General features: G+C 50.1%; 10 protein-coding genes across 10 annotated transcripts; 6 read left to right on the top strand and 4 right to left on the bottom strand.

The window, feature by feature from the left end:
- Positions 1-10: 10 nt before the first annotated feature.
- On the bottom strand, positions 11-601 carry M409DRAFT_30570 (uncharacterized protein; the record flags this gene model as incomplete). Its single annotated transcript, XM_033809994.1, has 1 exon — positions 11-601. One exon carries the CDS (start codon positions 599-601, stop codon positions 11-13), a length of 591 nt encoding a protein of 196 aa, XP_033659828.1.
- Positions 602-800: 199 nt separating this feature from the next.
- M409DRAFT_30571 (uncharacterized protein) lies at positions 801-1,433 on the top strand (the record flags this gene model as incomplete). The annotated part of the gene is made up of 1 exon (XM_033809995.1): positions 801-1,433. One exon carries the CDS (start codon positions 801-803, stop codon positions 1,431-1,433), a length of 633 nt encoding a protein of 210 aa, XP_033659829.1.
- A 621-nt stretch (positions 1,434-2,054) lies between these two features.
- Positions 2,055-2,960, top strand: M409DRAFT_61212 (uncharacterized protein; the record flags this gene model as incomplete). The annotated part of the gene is made up of 2 exons (XM_033814675.1): positions 2,055-2,443; positions 2,501-2,960. 2 exons carry the CDS (start codon positions 2,055-2,057, stop codon positions 2,958-2,960), a joined length of 849 nt encoding a protein of 282 aa, XP_033659830.1.
- Positions 2,961-3,128: 168 nt separating this feature from the next.
- On the bottom strand, positions 3,129-3,917 carry M409DRAFT_30572 (uncharacterized protein; the record flags this gene model as incomplete). The annotated part of the gene is made up of 1 exon (XM_033809996.1): positions 3,129-3,917. One exon carries the CDS (start codon positions 3,915-3,917, stop codon positions 3,129-3,131), a length of 789 nt encoding a protein of 262 aa, XP_033659831.1.
- A 1,491-nt stretch (positions 3,918-5,408) lies between these two features.
- M409DRAFT_30573 (uncharacterized protein) lies at positions 5,409-6,366 on the top strand (the record flags this gene model as incomplete). Its single annotated transcript, XM_033809997.1, has 2 exons — positions 5,409-5,769; positions 5,819-6,366. The coding sequence occupies 2 exons, from the start codon at positions 5,409-5,411 to the stop codon at positions 6,364-6,366; spliced, it is 909 nt and encodes a 302-aa protein (XP_033659832.1).
- Positions 6,367-7,712: 1,346 nt separating this feature from the next.
- On the top strand, positions 7,713-8,396 carry M409DRAFT_30574 (uncharacterized protein; the record flags this gene model as incomplete). Its single annotated transcript, XM_033809998.1, has 1 exon — positions 7,713-8,396. One exon carries the CDS (start codon positions 7,713-7,715, stop codon positions 8,394-8,396), a length of 684 nt encoding a protein of 227 aa, XP_033659833.1.
- Positions 8,397-8,543: 147 nt separating this feature from the next.
- M409DRAFT_30575 (uncharacterized protein) lies at positions 8,544-8,867 on the top strand (the record flags this gene model as incomplete). Its single annotated transcript, XM_033809999.1, has 1 exon — positions 8,544-8,867. One exon carries the CDS (start codon positions 8,544-8,546, stop codon positions 8,865-8,867), a length of 324 nt encoding a protein of 107 aa, XP_033659834.1.
- An 827-nt stretch (positions 8,868-9,694) lies between these two features.
- M409DRAFT_61216 (uncharacterized protein) lies at positions 9,695-11,383 on the bottom strand (the record flags this gene model as incomplete). The annotated part of the gene is made up of 3 exons (XM_033814676.1): positions 9,695-10,492; positions 10,526-10,641; positions 10,843-11,383. The coding sequence occupies 3 exons, from the start codon at positions 11,381-11,383 to the stop codon at positions 9,695-9,697; spliced, it is 1,455 nt and encodes a 484-aa protein (XP_033659835.1).
- Positions 11,384-11,751: 368 nt separating this feature from the next.
- Positions 11,752-13,426, bottom strand: M409DRAFT_30576 (uncharacterized protein; the record flags this gene model as incomplete). Its single annotated transcript, XM_033810000.1, has 2 exons — positions 11,752-11,974; positions 12,024-13,426. 2 exons carry the CDS (start codon positions 13,424-13,426, stop codon positions 11,752-11,754), a joined length of 1,626 nt encoding a protein of 541 aa, XP_033659836.1.
- A 499-nt stretch (positions 13,427-13,925) lies between these two features.
- M409DRAFT_61218 (uncharacterized protein) lies at positions 13,926-15,609 on the top strand (the record flags this gene model as incomplete). Its single annotated transcript, XM_033814677.1, has 3 exons — positions 13,926-14,402; positions 14,453-15,208; positions 15,277-15,609. 3 exons carry the CDS (start codon positions 13,926-13,928, stop codon positions 15,607-15,609), a joined length of 1,566 nt encoding a protein of 521 aa, XP_033659837.1.
- Positions 15,610-16,695: the final 1,086 nt, after the last annotated feature.

Genomic DNA, 16,695 nt, shown 5'->3' on the forward strand with positions numbered 1-16,695 from the left:
CAGAAGGTTTTCATAGATCTATCCAGATGAGGACGGCCATGCCCCCTCCTGTTGGGGGCAGAAATAAATCGGCACCGCCATCAATGCAGACGTCCTGACCGCACTGTAATTCAAATGGGAAGCCGTTACTCGGGCTAAGATCCTCTAAAGCAACGCATATCATCGTCTGTGTCCCACTGCTCCTGTTGTAACGGGCTGGGTGTGGTACCAGCTCCCACTTGGTATATTGTTTGAACTTGTAGACTCCAAAGGCTAGGACCAGCTCTTTGTTTGCGGGCTTCTGGGCACGATCGACGTGGTGGGCTGCTCGCCTAATGTTATCTTCGCACTTCGAAGTTGTCAGGTCAGTCGGGATTCCTGCGACCATGTTCGATTTACTCACTTCAACCCATACATCCGCGAGGATGCTCAGTTTCTGCGTCAATCCATCTTTGTCAAATCTCTCGTACCAAAACGGTACCGTATTGCGTTTCGCGAACCAATCTCTGCGGCTCGCATCACTCGAGAACTCGATAATCTCGGAGAGCAACTCGGATGGAACTCCCTTCCCAATGGACTTCGCATATCTCCCGAATTGTTCGTCCGCTTCCTTAGAGGTCATCGCTACCTCACTTTATGAGACTCGCGCGATGTTGGACTGTTTGGAGGTGGAACGTGGGCCATGGAGGATGGAGGGTGACAGGGACCAAAATTTGAAGCTTTGTTAGCTCTGAGAGAGTCATGTGCCAAATGACGTGTCCTCGAAGTCGCGAAACAGCAGCTTCCCAACAACCTCGATTACTTGCACTCTTGGAGCTACAATGGACACCCATGTCTACTCTGACCTAAGCCAGCGATACAACAAGATCGATTTTGTCCACGAGCAACGCAGCTGGCTGCTACACGCGGATGCGAGACAGGTCCTTCTCGACCTCGCCAACATCTTCATCCGACACGGCGCCAACACCAACTTCGCCATTACCCTCCTTCATCGACATCACCAACTACACCCTGGTCATGCAATGATTCATGTCCGCGATTGCAGCGGCGCAGATATCTGTAGCATGGAGCAGCTGGGTACTCGCCAAATTTATCCATGCGCGTATCATTGCCTCCTGGATCAGGATACGCCCTTCCTACCGTTTGAGTTCTCCTCCGATCCCTTGCCAACTCCAGACCCGAGCTTTCTCTCTGATGTCGCCAACTACCTCCGACTTCGAAATCTTTGCAATAGAATCGGCGTATCATACACGGATGGATCTCAAGAGGTGTGGACCGAAAGGTTGTTGGACAATGGACAAGGTACGATTGCTGTGGTTGCAAGCCAAGACCAGGCCTCGTTGGATGACAACTATATCGTGACGGAGTGGTTTGTTTCTCAGGACGAGAATGGGATCAACACAGTGGCCATCAAAGGCTGCAATGATCAGGAAGTGGGCCACTCAAGGAAATAGCCAGCAAATCTATTTGTTAAGACCCTACTTGTTCAAGAGCCGTAATTTGGACTTCGGACGTCCTAATACTTGGTTGTAGCTTTGTGCTAGCAGACGCTTGCGCGAACAGCAGGGGAGAACTTGACGTTCTCTGACTATGCTGCAAATATGGTGTCCCTGCGAGGCACGTGACACAGTTACAGCAAACAACAGCACCTGAATGAATGTGAAAGCGTGCGCCGCAAGAATCAGTGCTGTACAACCGAGCTACAATTGAAAACATGGCGTGTGGTCAACACGAGAAAAGTGCCTTGGGAAATGCGACATTGGCAGGACTTAATCGGGACAATGGCCACGTCAACCAGAGGATGGTTATGGTACTATGCGAAACCTTCAATGGCATCCCCCTTGAGAATATATCGTTCCCAAACTGCACCGATGCTCGGGAAGATCAATGCCCGTGGAACCCTTTTCGTTGTTATATAACAAGGCTACGCACGCATGTAAAGCCTCACTCTCAGACTTATCTCATGCGACATTCACCATCATTCATCAAGATCACTGGAGCTGTTTCAGAGCCTTTGGCTGGAAGGTCAACAGGTCGAATCTCAGCTGTCAATATCAATCAGTCAATCATCTGCGATGGCAGCCTTCCCCAGCCAACATATTCGAGTGCAGGTTGACAATCGGGATTGGAACCAGCAAGTATCGAGAATCAACATTGTCGTACACACTGAAGGGCAATGGGAAAGATCTGGTCTGAGCAACAATCATGTTACGCAGTATCTTTCGATACCGAACGGCCGATCCGTCCAGATTAACGAACGCCATGTCGACGATGAGGACATCAATGGGCGCTTTGAGATGGTCAGCAGAAATTACAGATATAACAACAGCCGCTCCTTGATCACAAGTTTCGAATTCGCTCTAAGTCAACCAGTCACAGTCAGAGCAATTCATGACTTCATTCGAAGCAATAGATTTAATGACTTTTGCTTTGCTGATGGGGGTATGGGATGTCGGTATTGGCAGTAAGTCTTGCTAACTTTGCGATGTTCAAAACACACGAAAGCTTAAAAATCTTTCAGTATCACTCTTCTTGCGCTATATGAAGTGAAGGGATGGGTCGCCCCTTTCTCCGGTTCAAGGCTTCTGGAAAATCTTTCGTTCTTGTATTCAAGAGCAACAGCCGCAATCCCTACTACTGTCAAACCCGGAAGTTTTGATGAGGGCAAAACTCGTCAACTCGCGAGAACAGCTTGGACACTCATGAATGGTCAAATGGAGACTTCAACACAAACACTATCAAGACAGAGACAGTTTGTCACATCGATCTTGTCAAACTTAACGGCGGATCCACAACTAGCTATGCAGCAACTCCAGCAGATGCAAACGCATGGGACTATTCTTCGAGATTCAGATGCTGTACGCGCACATTTGGTTGGGATCGAATCCCACCATACAGCAGCTACTAGGAGGTTGTCCCAAATTGAAGGCATAATGAGAGAATTTGATGAACTTGCAGTGCAAAGGGATGAGTCTTCATAGAAATAAGCACTGTTCTTGTGGATACTACATTCTCTTTCATCGCCTCAAAGCGGAACAAGTTTTCCATCTAGTCTTCTCCGACGTTTGCGTATGTAACCTTTTTCTTCTTCCGTAGGCCTGGAGAAACAACCAATCTTAGCCACATATTATATGAATCTTGATTATGTCTTACCAGTAGAAGCGGAAGTGATTAACGGCCAACTCTAGCCAACATGCCACTTGCTCCGACTCGCGGCTACTTAAAGGTCTCTCGCGGAGAATGGCCGCCTCAATCGCCTGGTGAAAGGCCAAATCAGTCCCACAATTTCCGACGCCGAGTCGAAGCGCTGCAATTTCGGCAGACCGTGGGAAGTATCCGGCGAACTCCCAGTCCAGAAGCCAGATTTCCTTCTCGGCGAAAATCAGGTTTCGTAGCGCTATATCACCATGAGTGAAAACCAAAGGTGTCACTGCTATCGTGAATTTGTTCGATTGCCTCTTGAGTCTGGAGCGTACGTAAGATTCCAGGCTGGACTTTGTCGTTAAAGTAACTTGATCATCCTCTGACCAGAGGGGGCCAGAGTAGACTCCAGTATTCACAGGGCCAGGCGTGTTCGAAGTGAAATTATGCATGTGAGTGACGATTCTGGCGATCCTGTCGACAGTGTCTTGGTCTCGTACAACCTCCTTCTTCTCGCCGCAGATCCTGTCCATCACGACGTAATCGGTCCCGTTGACAGAGAAGTGCGAGTAGATTCGCGGAACTCGAACAATAGCAGGATCGAGCAGAGCCTGGGCGTGTATTTGATTTTGAATTTCCTCAGCAGAGACTTTGCCATGTTTGATGACAACGTTTCCAAATGAAACAATTTCCGCCTTGCCGCTGTTGTCGATACACTCTCGCGTTGGGTTTCGACATTGATCAATGATATCCTCGATGGATAAGTCGGTATAGCTCTTGGCGCTGGATGAGGGCATTGCGCTATCCATCGGCAGGTCCAGATTACGCAGAAACTTTTAGAGGGGAGCAGAAATAATATTTGTGAGTGAGCCGCAAATGCATTGGTGAAGAATGGAAGCAAGACGCAGCTTTGGGGGAGGTGCCAGAGAGATGATCCGGCGTCTGGCGGATCGGTACGCTCCGCCAGCGGGATAGGCTCACCGGTAGTCGCCTATGCAACCTTCCGGCCTTCCGGGTTGGGCGGCAGCACGCCTGGAGCGACGATGGCCGGCGAATCGCCTACAGCTGGTTTCCTGTGGAACGGCACTTGCCGAAACCCTTTCCGTAGGCATATTCGCAGCCGACGTTACTTCTCGTAGCGGTACCCAAGCATCTTAGCAAGCGCAACGAGCACCGCGTTTGAAAGTGATGACCACTGCAGACGTGAACGCCTCGACCATGTGGCGAAACAATTCCAGTCCCGAAAAAAGCGCACATCTGAGCCTACGAACTCGTCAGGCGATGAAGAAGTCAGCTTGGACGACCAGGACGGGAATAGCGAGCGGAAGCTGTGTAGCAGCTCGAAGAACAGCAGGTGCAACAGGCGAGTCTGGAGAACCAACTAGCCCAACAGAAAGAGCAGATGGAAAGCCAACTAGCCCAGCAGAAAGAAGAGTCTCGCGAGCGGAAGACGGTTATGGACCACCCGGATGAGGCCTCTCGCGAGCAGACAGAAGACTTCCGCGAGCATTGCTGATAAAACTATGCAGATGAGACACTAGACTGTTGACTGCGCCAAGAGACTCCTGGTACCCGATTGTGCTGCGGCATTCGCCAACAATGACGTCCATGATCAGATAGTCGCTGCTGGCCATTCCGGAACACGGCCAATGTTTGTTGGCATGCCGCCTGTTTTCAGCCTCGTCGCTGGAGACTTTGCCAAATTTCGCCGCAAATCTCCCGAAACGGGTGATGCGACTCCTGGTCCTTGAAGGAGGTAGAGATGCGCAGTGTTGGACAATTTCTGCCCATAGGTCGTGGTCAGGCATGAATGCGGAGTAGGTTGTAAATAAGACACTGAGATTTCAGAACTAGCAGCTCATCCCACGCTAGCCGCCAAAGCTTCCTCCTCGAGCTGCAGTCTCGGGAGCTTCATTCTTTGAAGCTTCTAGATCTTGTGCACTGTCGAAGTCAACTGCCAATCACTGGTGCGATTCAAAGAGGAGATTGTGAACAAAAGTTAACCTCTGTCCACTCCGCACTACGTTTTCCATTAGCAATGAGGCAGACTTCCTTGCTCGGTCCAGCCAGTACGAACCAAGTCGGGTGATGGCCTGTTCGCCTTTGCCTTCGACTGGTGGGGTCGGACATGCGCCTCCACGGACGCGAAGCACCGAGCTGCGTAAGCGAGCCAACCAGCACATGCCGGATCTTCGGACACGAGCAAACGTCCTGTATCTCTGACCAGAAGTGGAACATTTTGCTTTGAGTTGAGCTCTCGACAAACTCACATCATTTGCAAACTCACAATGCCATCGGACACAACCAATCTCAATGACAATTCAATGAGCTGGTCGACGGAGGACCGCAAGTCTTCTCTTGGCCAATGTATTGCTTCATCTCAGCACATCTTGGCACTATTGGGTGCTGGCCTCTCCGCATCGTCTGGATTGCAGACATTTACGGGCAATGGCACTTTATGGAGGACGTATCAGACGAAAAGCATGGCGACAAAATCTGCTTTCGCTTGGAATCCAGTCTTGGTATGGCAGTTCTATGAAGACAGGCGCCAGAAAGCTATCGCTGCACCTCCAAACCCCGGCCACTTTGCGCTTGCGAAACTGGCAGAAAGTAAAGAACATTTCTTTGCTATTTCTCAGAACATCGATGGTGAGTAGCTTCTTTGTAGAGATCATTTCCAGCTAATGACAAGCAACAGGGCTATCTGAGCGGGCAGGTCACGATCTTTCAAAACTCGCACCCATCCACGGGTCTCTACTCACTACTACCTGCGCCCAACCAGGATGCTCGTTTGTCAGCTGGAACGGCAGTGCGCTGCCAACCGTTCCAGCGCTGAGTTTGCCACCTGGTGACATTACAGATGCAGCCGTGGAGCTTCCCGACGTCCGAATAGATGATCTTCCTTTGTGTCCAAAGTGCAAATATGGATTGCAGCGACCAGGAGTCGTCTGGTTCGGAGAGCAGCTGCCACAGGAACACCTCACACGAACAGATGAATGGCTTGAATCAGTCCCTAGTGTTGACCTGTTGCTGGTAGTAGGAACGTCTGCGCGCGTGTTTCCCGCGGCAGAATACATACACAGGGCAAGAGCCAAAGGAGCTTCGGTAGCCTTCTTCAATCTTGAGCAGGACGATGATCTCATTGAAGCAGGTGACTGGTTCGTCCCGGGGGACGTAGCGACGACTCTTCCGCGCATTGTGGCAGAGGCTTTGGATTTGCCTCAAGCTGCTGCCAACACTCTGTAAGCACCAAATGGGAGTTGCCCTGTACATCCCTAGCATATCTCGAATAATCTGACCATTAGTCCAAAAGGCTGAGAAGATCCGTTTTCACGACCCATCAAAAACGTGCAATGATGTGTCGAGCAGGAAGGTGAAACAAGATGTCGCTTCGGCCGTCTTCCTGCTTAACGCATTGATGCAGAATCCGGTAAGGAAGTGCTGACAGGCATGTACTGCGTTAGCTTTCGTGCAACTACAGGCACAGATCCACGATCTTGCGGGTCAAGTTTGTTGCCCGAAATGGGCCCGGACTTTCTTCCAATATGAGCTGCTCCACTCCTCAACCCTGGTCGACACGACCCGATATATAAACACGTTCTGCCCACCCAACTCCCTCTTTCGTTTGCACTCGTACTCAATCTCTCTCCCAGGCATAGCCGCTGGTTCAATTGCGGTTGAAACCGAATGAGACAAATCAAATCAAATCAACTTGAGGCATGTCTTCCATGGTCTTCGTGGGCGCGCAGTCCTCTGCTACCGCACAGGCTGTTTCGAATCCTCAGCGCAGAAAGCAACGCGATTGGCGTAGCGGCAGCTATTCAGATGAGACGTACTGTTCGGGGCACGCAGACGGGAATCCTTCCCGTGGGAAGTGAAACGGCACTTGCCGAAACGCTTCTCTCTCCAGCGTGTGATGACTGCCGCCCCGCTTCTCTCTTCTCAAACACAGCGCTTGCGATCATCACCTAGACATCAGCAACGCTACACATATTTGCGGGTTGCAGCTCACTATAGTGTTCGACTATACTAACGAGCGCGACAAGCACCGCGTTTTAAAGCGACGACTATCGAGCGGATACTGCAAGAGCAATCACCTCGCGCAGGTCGCGAACGAACACGAATCCCAGCGCATCCACCATCTCCCGTCTCCACCAAGCGATTAACTAGTGGAAATTCTGAAGAGAAAGTCATCCTTTAAAAGCGAGAGTCCCACTAACGAAACACCGCTCCGGAAGAAGAATCGCAGACTTAGGTCTTTCGGCTCGTCAGACTAGAGCAAAGTCGACTTGAACGACAAGTACGGTCGAGAAATCCACTGGCAAGAGTATTTTAGTGATTGGCCTCCGATTTCAGCAGAACGAAGTATAAGCACGCGGGAGCCTCGAGCAGGCAAGCGGTCTCACACGCCTTCACGATCCGCCAGTTATAGCCAGCGTGTTCGAGATGGAGATTCTCCAGCCGCGTGGTCGAGAAAGCATGAGGAAAAGATGGAGGAAGCAGGATTGTTCATAACAGCAGATCGCACTCAGGCCGCCATCACAGACGAGTGCTAAAAGCTGTGTGACAAATTGCTTCAGGCTGAATATTCCATGCCGGCAGACTCAGCGTACGGACAAGACCGTCTAGCAAAGGTGCTAAGACGAGTGCGGTTCCGCAACGAAGCCCGTGTGGTACGGGATGTCACGCCGATCGTGGTCCCATCCCCTGAACTGCTACATATTAACGGACATGCCGAGCTAGATGATGTCTGTAAAGCGATGAATGCGGAATGGACGCAATGCGACACCTTGTGTGGCCCGAGACCCAAACCAGATTTCGTGACCGGCTTATCGGCTGCTGCTTTTACAAAGGAGGAAAAAGAAAAGCTCCAGATGAGTCACACGAGTGCATGTCCCAACCTGTTCCTAGAGAATATGTACTTCCCTTTCCTCATCTACGAGGTAAAGGGCAGCGATCGTCTAATCGAGGAGGCGGAACGGCAGGCCATGCACAGCGCCAGCATTGCAACGCGAGCCGTGGTAGAACTGTTCCGGAAGATTTCTGCAACGGCTGAAGTTCATAAGAAGATTCTCGCGTTCTCTGTTGCTCACAACCATTCGATAGTGATGATCTTTGCTCACTTCGCGACTATTACCGACCAGCGCACATCGTTCTTCCGCCGTTTGCTACATCTTCATCGCTTCGCCGAGGATCTCGAATCTACGGCCTGGACTAAGTCGTATCAGATTATTCGAGCTATCTACGAACACTTCGTTCCTCAACACCTCGCCTAAATACAGGGGGCCCTTTCGAGAATGCGAAGCCCATCGCTTGCATCATTCGCAACGTAGCTCGGTATCGACGAGGATTCCCAAGCATCGACACCTGACCAGTCTTTATTACAAGAAGACGGGAGATTCAAGAAGCCTTTGCTTCCTTCGATGACGAAACTGCAAGAGGAGAATAATAAGCTGCGTGACAGGCTTTTGGAGCTGCTGCGGGAACAGCAAGCGGAAGCCATCAGGCAGAGGCAAGAACAGCATGAGACAAAGGCGATGATGGAGGAACAGCTGGCCCAGCAGAGGGAGGAGTCTCGCGAGCAGAAGACAATGATGGAGACACAGCTGGCCGAACAAAAGGAACGCTCTCATGAGCAGAAGATCATGATGGAAGACCAGCTAAAGCGGCAGAGGGAGCAGATGGAGAAGCAGTTGGTCCAGCAGGAAGAAATCATCACCCTATTGAAGATGTCAAAAGCATCTTGAGTACCATGCAGTGTACAGTACCAAGCACACTGGAGCCGAAAGGACAACTCACGATCACTCGTGCACGAAGGACTCGAGGAAAGATTGATGAATTCGAGACTATGTCGCCAGGCTTGAACATCTACAGTATTTGGGAAGGTGTCTCGACCACAATCTGTACGGAATTACTTCAATGCCGGTGGAGGGTGGTCTTTGCCAAGGAGGCATCCAGTTCCCGATGCCTCCTTGGCGCTCGCATGCCGCGAGACTTCAAGGTTACGTCATCCGACTCTCCCCTTGGATCCGATTCCGAGAGACCATGCCAAGGAGACACCGCAGGTTTCGATGCCTCCTTGGCACTCACATGTTGCAGGAGGTGGAAGTGACGAACGAAGAAAAATATTGTCTCGTAATTTGGTCCTCCGGTCGCCTCGTCATCACTACTACTCCTCGCTATCTGCGACCTTCACGACCTATCACGCACTCTCTGCACCTCATGCCACCAGCATCTACGCCATGAGACTAGTCTAAGTTAACTTACTCAACCTTAGCAGCTTCGAGTTTACCGAGTTCTGCGACACCGATAGACCGGCGTACGTAATCGCATCGCATCGATGGCAGGACGAGAAAGCCACGTTTCAAGTCGTCTAAGGCTGCGCAACACGCACAAAAGAGGTTATCAGGTTGAGGCGACTAATACAATTTGGTCCGACCCTTGAAAAGCTCACGCTGCAAATCATCCAATACAGCACTCTACTACAGTAATATTCTCCTGCGAGCTTGAAGCGGCAAGGAAAGAACGAGAGAACCGCACGAAATGATTTCTTTATAGAACGTAAGTCGGCCTTTCAGCGACCAGAAGTGTTCTTCAAGTAACACACTGCCGTAATTACGTCGTCCTCAAGTAGCCGCTGCTCCTTATTAACCTCTACATCGTCGTTGGCTCTCCCCCAGAGCTTCGCGCCACGCAACATTCGATCGTTGTTGAAGACGGACTGCTGTACATCACGTTTGTGGAAGTCTAGACCATTTCGGGCTGCATTTACCAAAGAGTTTGTCATTGAGATGGAGCGCTCTGCTGGCATCGAAGTGCAAGGCGTAGCAAAGAGTCTTTTTGCAACCTTTGCAAGAGCTGGGTATGCTCCAGAGATGTTGTTGTAGAATGATAGTGGATCCCCTTCATGGTCCCAAATCGGCTTGGTCTTAGTGTTTGAATAACGACAGCTTCGAAGGGACTCGAATTCCTTCAACACAACATTAGCATTCTGGGAAGTCTGCTCTGATATCAAGACAAGGCTCCGCAGCGGGGTGTCACCAGCCATTAGTGGCACTACTGTTGTGATGTTTGCCGGATCTAGCATGTATGCCGCGATAGTTGCTGGTGATACGCGGAATCGGTCTCGGCATACCCTTTTCACAATGTCTGGAAGGTCGACAAGGTCGACGTCTTCGGCTCTAGCTTTGCTTAGGCTAGTCAGAGCATTGTATATTGCTTCCCACTCACTAATAGTGTGCCGAAGCCCACGCTCATTCAGCTCGACCCGACGAATGGCCTTTTCGATAGGCTCTAACGCAGCGCTAAGGAGACCTAGATCGTCCCAGAAAGTCTCGTCTGCAGCAATTGCTTGCAAGGTGTGTGCGTCAGGCTGGTAGGTCCAAGTAGCAACGGCCGTGCTTACAAGATTGTGTATAGATCGTTTTAGATCATTGACGGAGAGGACCAACCGATACTTCTCGCCCCAGCCCGTGAACAAATACAAAGGTAACGTAAGAGAACGCCCCAGGTATTTATTCGCTTCTTCCTGCAGCTGCCGGTATCATTTTGGCAAAGTGAAGAGTCGAGCTAGTGTTCCGCACTGGATTGCGATCCATTTGAAGCGCGGAATCGATATTATTTGCTCTGTCAGCGATTGTAGGCTGTGGCTTGCACAGGAAACCAGTAAGACGTGACTGAACTTGTTGTCCCTTCTCAATTCCAAGACAGTTGCAAGCGTACTTCGACTCGAATCGATTATAAACGAGTTCAATAGGCTTGGATCATCACTGGCGATAGTGGTTGCCCTTTGTGCCAAAATCTTGCTACGCGTGACGATAATAGGCTCCAGGAAGCCTAATGTATTGCTTTGAATACAGATGGTCCTAGCCTTGGTATCATGAATCGTGTAGCTCTGCACATGCTCGCCTTCCAACGTCTTGGTATGTTCGACACCCACGTTTATCGAGGTAAACCGTTCATCGAGGCCAAACAGTTCACCACTCTCTTCCAGCGTGTCCTCATAGACTCCATAGAGATCACTAGAGGCAAGACTCTCCTCAGTAGGAAGCTCCGACGATTCGCGGCAGTGAGAATCCACCTGAAGTAACATTCGATGCACAAAGCGTTCGTATGACGACGATTCTCTATAACACGCCCTCGCGTGTTTTTGTCGCCGAATTTTCTGATCATCCCGATGGGTTGTCCGGCGGCGTTTGTCCAAGCGCGCTGTTGCACGAGTCAAGGATGGAGTCGTGCCTTTGCTGCAATGTGGAGGCGCCATAGAATGCGTACGCAAGCTCTTCTAAAGCAAAGCTGTCTTGTGCTGCAACATCGGCGCTGCGTGCGTAATTCAATATATACAGATGGCGAGACGCTTCTGGCGGAGAAAAGGCATTCATATATGCCTCGCGGATGAAGGGATGTAGGGGTTGCCAAGAGCACATTATCAAGACCCCGGGGTTCAGGATTGCTATTTATGTTGGCCTTCCATATAGTGTACTGTTCTGTAGCATACCCTTTGCAGTCTCTACCATCCTACCGCTGTGGAGATACTCAGATTGCAATGTTGGCCCATCGACGAGAGGAGATGAGCTCTTCTAGTATACTGTACTGTACAGTACTCACCCGAATCACACGATCTGTTCCAACCTATGAGATTTGAGTACACAAATCGAGAAGTTGGTCCGTGCCGTCTGCGAAGTCACGTAGATCCTCCACATTCTCGAACTTGAAGCGGGTTGCGGGACGTTTCTGCAGAAGTACGTCGTAGACGTTCAACAACTTCTGAGACAGAGCACGTAGGAACTCACCGCGGAAGTTCAGCAGGAGCCGCAGCAGGACTTGCGATGGGCCTTTCTTCATTTTTGCGATCCTGCGCCAACGTTAGCGCCTGGGTTACTGGGAAGAGGGGGCCTGCCCACTGGAATGGTGCGCAACCAACCAGGTCGGCACCTGGAATGACCGCCAGGAGTCCGATAGAGAATTCCTTTTGCAGCTCCAGCCACTGACGCGAGTATGAACACATCTGCCCAAGTGCGCTGCGTTTCGTTGCGTACATCTGTTGCTCTGGTTGCAACCTTGGATGCATTTTTTTCATCATCTCGTTCGTTGCCAATTTTGTCGCAGTCGGGGCGCTGCAGCCGTCGCGCTGGTGTCTTTGTTCGTTCTCATCCCGCCATCGAACAACATTTGACCAGTGATAGCGTAACAGTAACGGGGAACGCTTCCCCTCGTCCTCCAACTGCGCAATCGCCGTTGCAGAAGACTCGATACTATCATCGCAGGTGAAGCAACGTTTAGTTTCTCGAGCAGCTAAGCATGCGTCCTTCAATGCCTGTATGGTCTCCAATGTACCGATGTTGTTCAGCAAGTTTGTCACAATAGTGACAGACTCAACCTTTAACTTCATCAGTCTGAATTCTGCTAGTACCTCCGCAGAAGATATCTCATGTTGGCCAATCGTCTTTATCCTCTTTGGGTATCCTTCTCGTTCATCTGCATCTGGAGTCGGCCGCTTACTGTTCCTGCTCGGACCTGGAGACAGCGGAGGCGTATCATGCTCTGTATGTTCTCTGTCATATCTTTCTCTGTCATCTTTTTCCATGTCATCTCTTTCCACGTCATCTGTATCTGTTTCTTCCAGATCTTGTTCGAGATCATTCTCGGAGATACTTTGATCACTCACGGAAATCGTTGAAGTTGGGGTGTTCGGGCTGCTGGAGATCCTCGGATCCGTTTCCGTCGGTGTACTATTGGTAACATGGTCGCCTTTGTCACTCGCACAAGTAGAACTAACCTGGACCCCGGCGGAGGCATAACGGTCTCCGCCAAGGGTACCTGAGGAACTTATGAGCCGGTCACGAGACATACTCGTTTGCGGCAATATGTTCGTGACATCGTTCGCGACACCTGTCAGCGATGCGCGCTGCTCATTTGCAGAGTGTCCAATGTTTTCAACTGTAGAATCATTTTGCATGCTTGTTCCCCGACTAACGTACTGGCTATTACCGTGTAGAGGACCGCTAGAGCGTTCGGGAGGCACTCCGCGTTCCTCGGACCAGGTCTCTTGCTGATGTGGGTTGGAGAAATGATTGCGCTTGCCGAAAAAGGTAGACACAAAGTCAAACTTTGGTCTTACCGGTGTAACCGGAAATGTTTCCATGCGTGGTGTCGTGAACCCGTTCTTGTCGCCCGCAGCATCAATGACATACAGGCTTCCGTCCTTTATTAATGCCTCGACAGTGAGCGAGACTTGTTCCCAGAATGACTCTTCAGAACCTGGAAACTGTTTTAAAGAAGCTTTAATGAAGATAGGGTGCAGCATTCTGAAAATAGTGGAAGGTGGCGGATGAGCAACGATCTGTGGACAGTGGGCACGGATTTAAAGGATTAGCCGCATGCTAAATGCAGCTCCGTTTGAAACAAGGGGCAGATGACAGGGGTTCAGACTCGAACAAAGCCGGTGGATGCCAAGCAAAAATTGACCGGCAGAGAGAATTACGTCATTGCCCTGTCCCATCCATAAGCCGTGGCTTACAGGCATCTCGTTCAGAATCAAGAACATTGGAATCGTCTATATATGTCGCATGCTTTATTCTGTGGTTCACCAGATTTCCCGCTAATCGATGAGCTAACAGTAGATCTTTATTCGCGTCCTAGTCCTGGACATCGACGATTGAACGTTACTACTCGAAGAGGTTGAAACATTTCAACATTGTTTCAGGCTGTGTTCCGTCTGCGAACCCCCTCGAGCTCTTAGCACGTGATATCCGCTTGCACGGGTATATATTGTCTCTCTGCACAAACGCCGTCGTGCTGCGTTTATGGATCCTGCAATCTACTTCAGTATCGCATTCCTAACCTCTCTCTGCATCATCTGGCTATGTTTGCAATTATTTGGACTCGCTACCCATGTATGGGGCCCAATAGAGCGTTGGCTTCGAAGGCATATCATTCTGCCACAAGTTCTTGACGGCCAATATTTGTTCAATCCCACCCGCATAGAGGTCATTTGCTATGTACTTCACTGGACATGTATGGTTGTATTCAACACATACAAGGTCTCGAATGAACGTGAAGCTGCTTCTAGGGCGGCCTACGCGACAATCGCCCATCTCCTTCCTCTTGTCTGTTCGGGCCAATTGAGCTTCGTCTCTTACAGCTTCGGGATTTCGGGATCTGTAGGCCTTAGCTTCCATGAAGCCTTTGGTTGGATGGCCGCCGTGCAAGGAGCTGTGCACAGTATAATCGAACTACAGGACAAAGGTCATTGGACCGTGCAGACGAAGGCTGGCCTTGTGGTATGTTACATGAACACACTTAGAATCTAAGCCTAGCTCACGACCGAAAGGCACTCTGCAGTCTCTTAGCGTTATCGTGTCTGCCATTTGCAAGGAGCCTTGCGTACGAGATATTTCTTGTTACGCACCAATTGCTAGTTATCACCTTCGCACTAGCTCTATGGCTTCATGTCCAACCTCTGAATAACATAGTCCGGCGGCTATGTTTCATTGCATTGCTTCTGTTCATTGCGACTTCATGCTACAGATATGCGAGGCAAATTTACGGAAACTTTGTCCCTATTCGCAAACGAATGAGACTCATCGAAATTGAAGAAGTCCGAAAGCAAGATGACTCCTTAATCCTTGGACTACATTTGCCAAGGAGCTGGAGAATCCGCCCTGGCCAGCATTTGTACCTTACTGTTCTTGTCTTCAGGAGTGGATCGATACTGCAGAGACATCCTTTCACTGTCACATGGTGGAATGCGTCACAGGAACCTCGAATGTACTTAATGATCCGTGCGCAACGAGGATGGACAAAGAGTATATTGGATCGCCCCGATCTTCTTAAGTCTCGGAAGGTGTGGCTAGACGGCCCATACGGAATGCCAGTATGCCTCGAAAACTACGGAACGGTCATTCTCTTCGCGTCAGGAGATGGTATCTTTGCGCAGTTGCCGTGTCTGAAGGCGGTCACAGAGGCATGCAAAATATCAAGAGCAAGAACCAGGAGAATCAAGCTTATCTGGCTGACGAATGAGTTCAACGAACAGCTACGGGAATGGATTCAGACTATCCTCGATGACGAAGACCTACACCCAGATGTAAGTTCACAGTGCGATGAAGAAACTAAGAGAAAAGGGAAGGCAAGTGCGCTGACCACTACTACTAGCTTCTGGATTTATGCATCCACGAACCAAACACCCAAATGTCTTCCAAGGTCGAAAGTCGTGGGAGAAGAGTGAAAATAGTCCATGATGTACCGAATGTGAGGAGATACTTGCAATCAGAGCTTAACCATCCGGAGACTGAGATAGCGGTCACTGGTGAGTCTCGGCATAACCACTACTCGGCCATTGCTGACGAGATAGTCTCTGCATACCCAGTGCTGCGCCAAAGCGTGCGAAACGAAGTTCTTAAAATCAACAAATTCCAGATGCGGCTCTTTGAGTTGGACTACCAACCGAATGATAAAGATCAGTACGATAGTGGTATCTCCGCTTGAGACTAAGAAGAGCACAACGGGCGCGCCGCCTTTGCTGTCGTTTTATATGTGTCTGGCATACCGTCACTCCGTAGCACGCAAAACAGCACCTCCTTGGTTTCCAACGGAAGGTTGGACGAAGATTCTTGGATTCGCTTCATCACCCTGTAGTTAGACAACCTCTTCTCCGTGAGTTGACCCTGGCAAATGAACTCTTTTGAATGAATCTCAATCTTCCGGGTAAGTTCTGTTGCTGACTGCAAGAGAGACATTGAGATTTGTCTGCCACGACGTGGCTTTGCTTTAGATCATCAGGTATGCCACACTTATCCTCTCAGTCCTCGATCTTCTTGATCCAGCCTGTCCGCGACCTCAAGAATAATTTCGGTTGGCATGAAACACATGGACGGCGAGAAACTGCACATCGATGGAAAACACGTAGAATATGCATTGATTTTCCTATTCTTCTGATCCCGCGAGATGGAGGTCGTCCGACAAATCACATCCTGCGTGGTCCGCCATTCCCCCAGCTATTACTGTACTACCACTCTTCTTTACTCCATTTTAGTAAACTTCGCGAGAGGAAAGCTCGTAGCCTACAGAGACGAATTAACCGAGCCATCTACAGCAGGGAGGCGCTTCTTGTACTTACGATTTGTTCCGCTGTCGGCGGCCATGAATTGCTCTCATGGGACGCATATATGTAAAATTGGCCGTGGTGAAGGACCGCAACATAGACATGAGCCTTAGTGTCCCGTGCGAGAACGTCTGCTTTTCTCCACATGGTTTGTCGACGTTTTCTGAATTTGTCTCTCACCAAGCTACTTGCTGGACGCTTCGCCATCTCGTGAGCAAAGTAGTGGATTTGGGTCTACAAATGGGCGAGATCGAGTCCTTGAAGTACTCGCTGGTCTGGCAAAGGGTCCGTCCCCTTGCAGCAAATTTGACACCCTCCGTCGGGCCTGAAACGTCCCCTGGTTTCAACTTCATGGCGAAGCTCATATATTTAAGGTCTGCTTTCGACCTCCTACCCTACGTTCGACCTCCTACCTTACGTTCGACCTCCTACTCTACGTTCGACCTCCTACCTTACGTTCGACCTCCTAC

The sequence above is a fragment of the Zasmidium cellare genome (assembly GCF_010093935.1).
Source record: "Zasmidium cellare ATCC 36951 unplaced genomic scaffold M409scaffold_67, whole genome shotgun sequence".
NCBI classification, from domain to species: Eukaryota; Fungi; Ascomycota; class Dothideomycetes; order Mycosphaerellales; family Mycosphaerellaceae; genus Zasmidium; species Zasmidium cellare.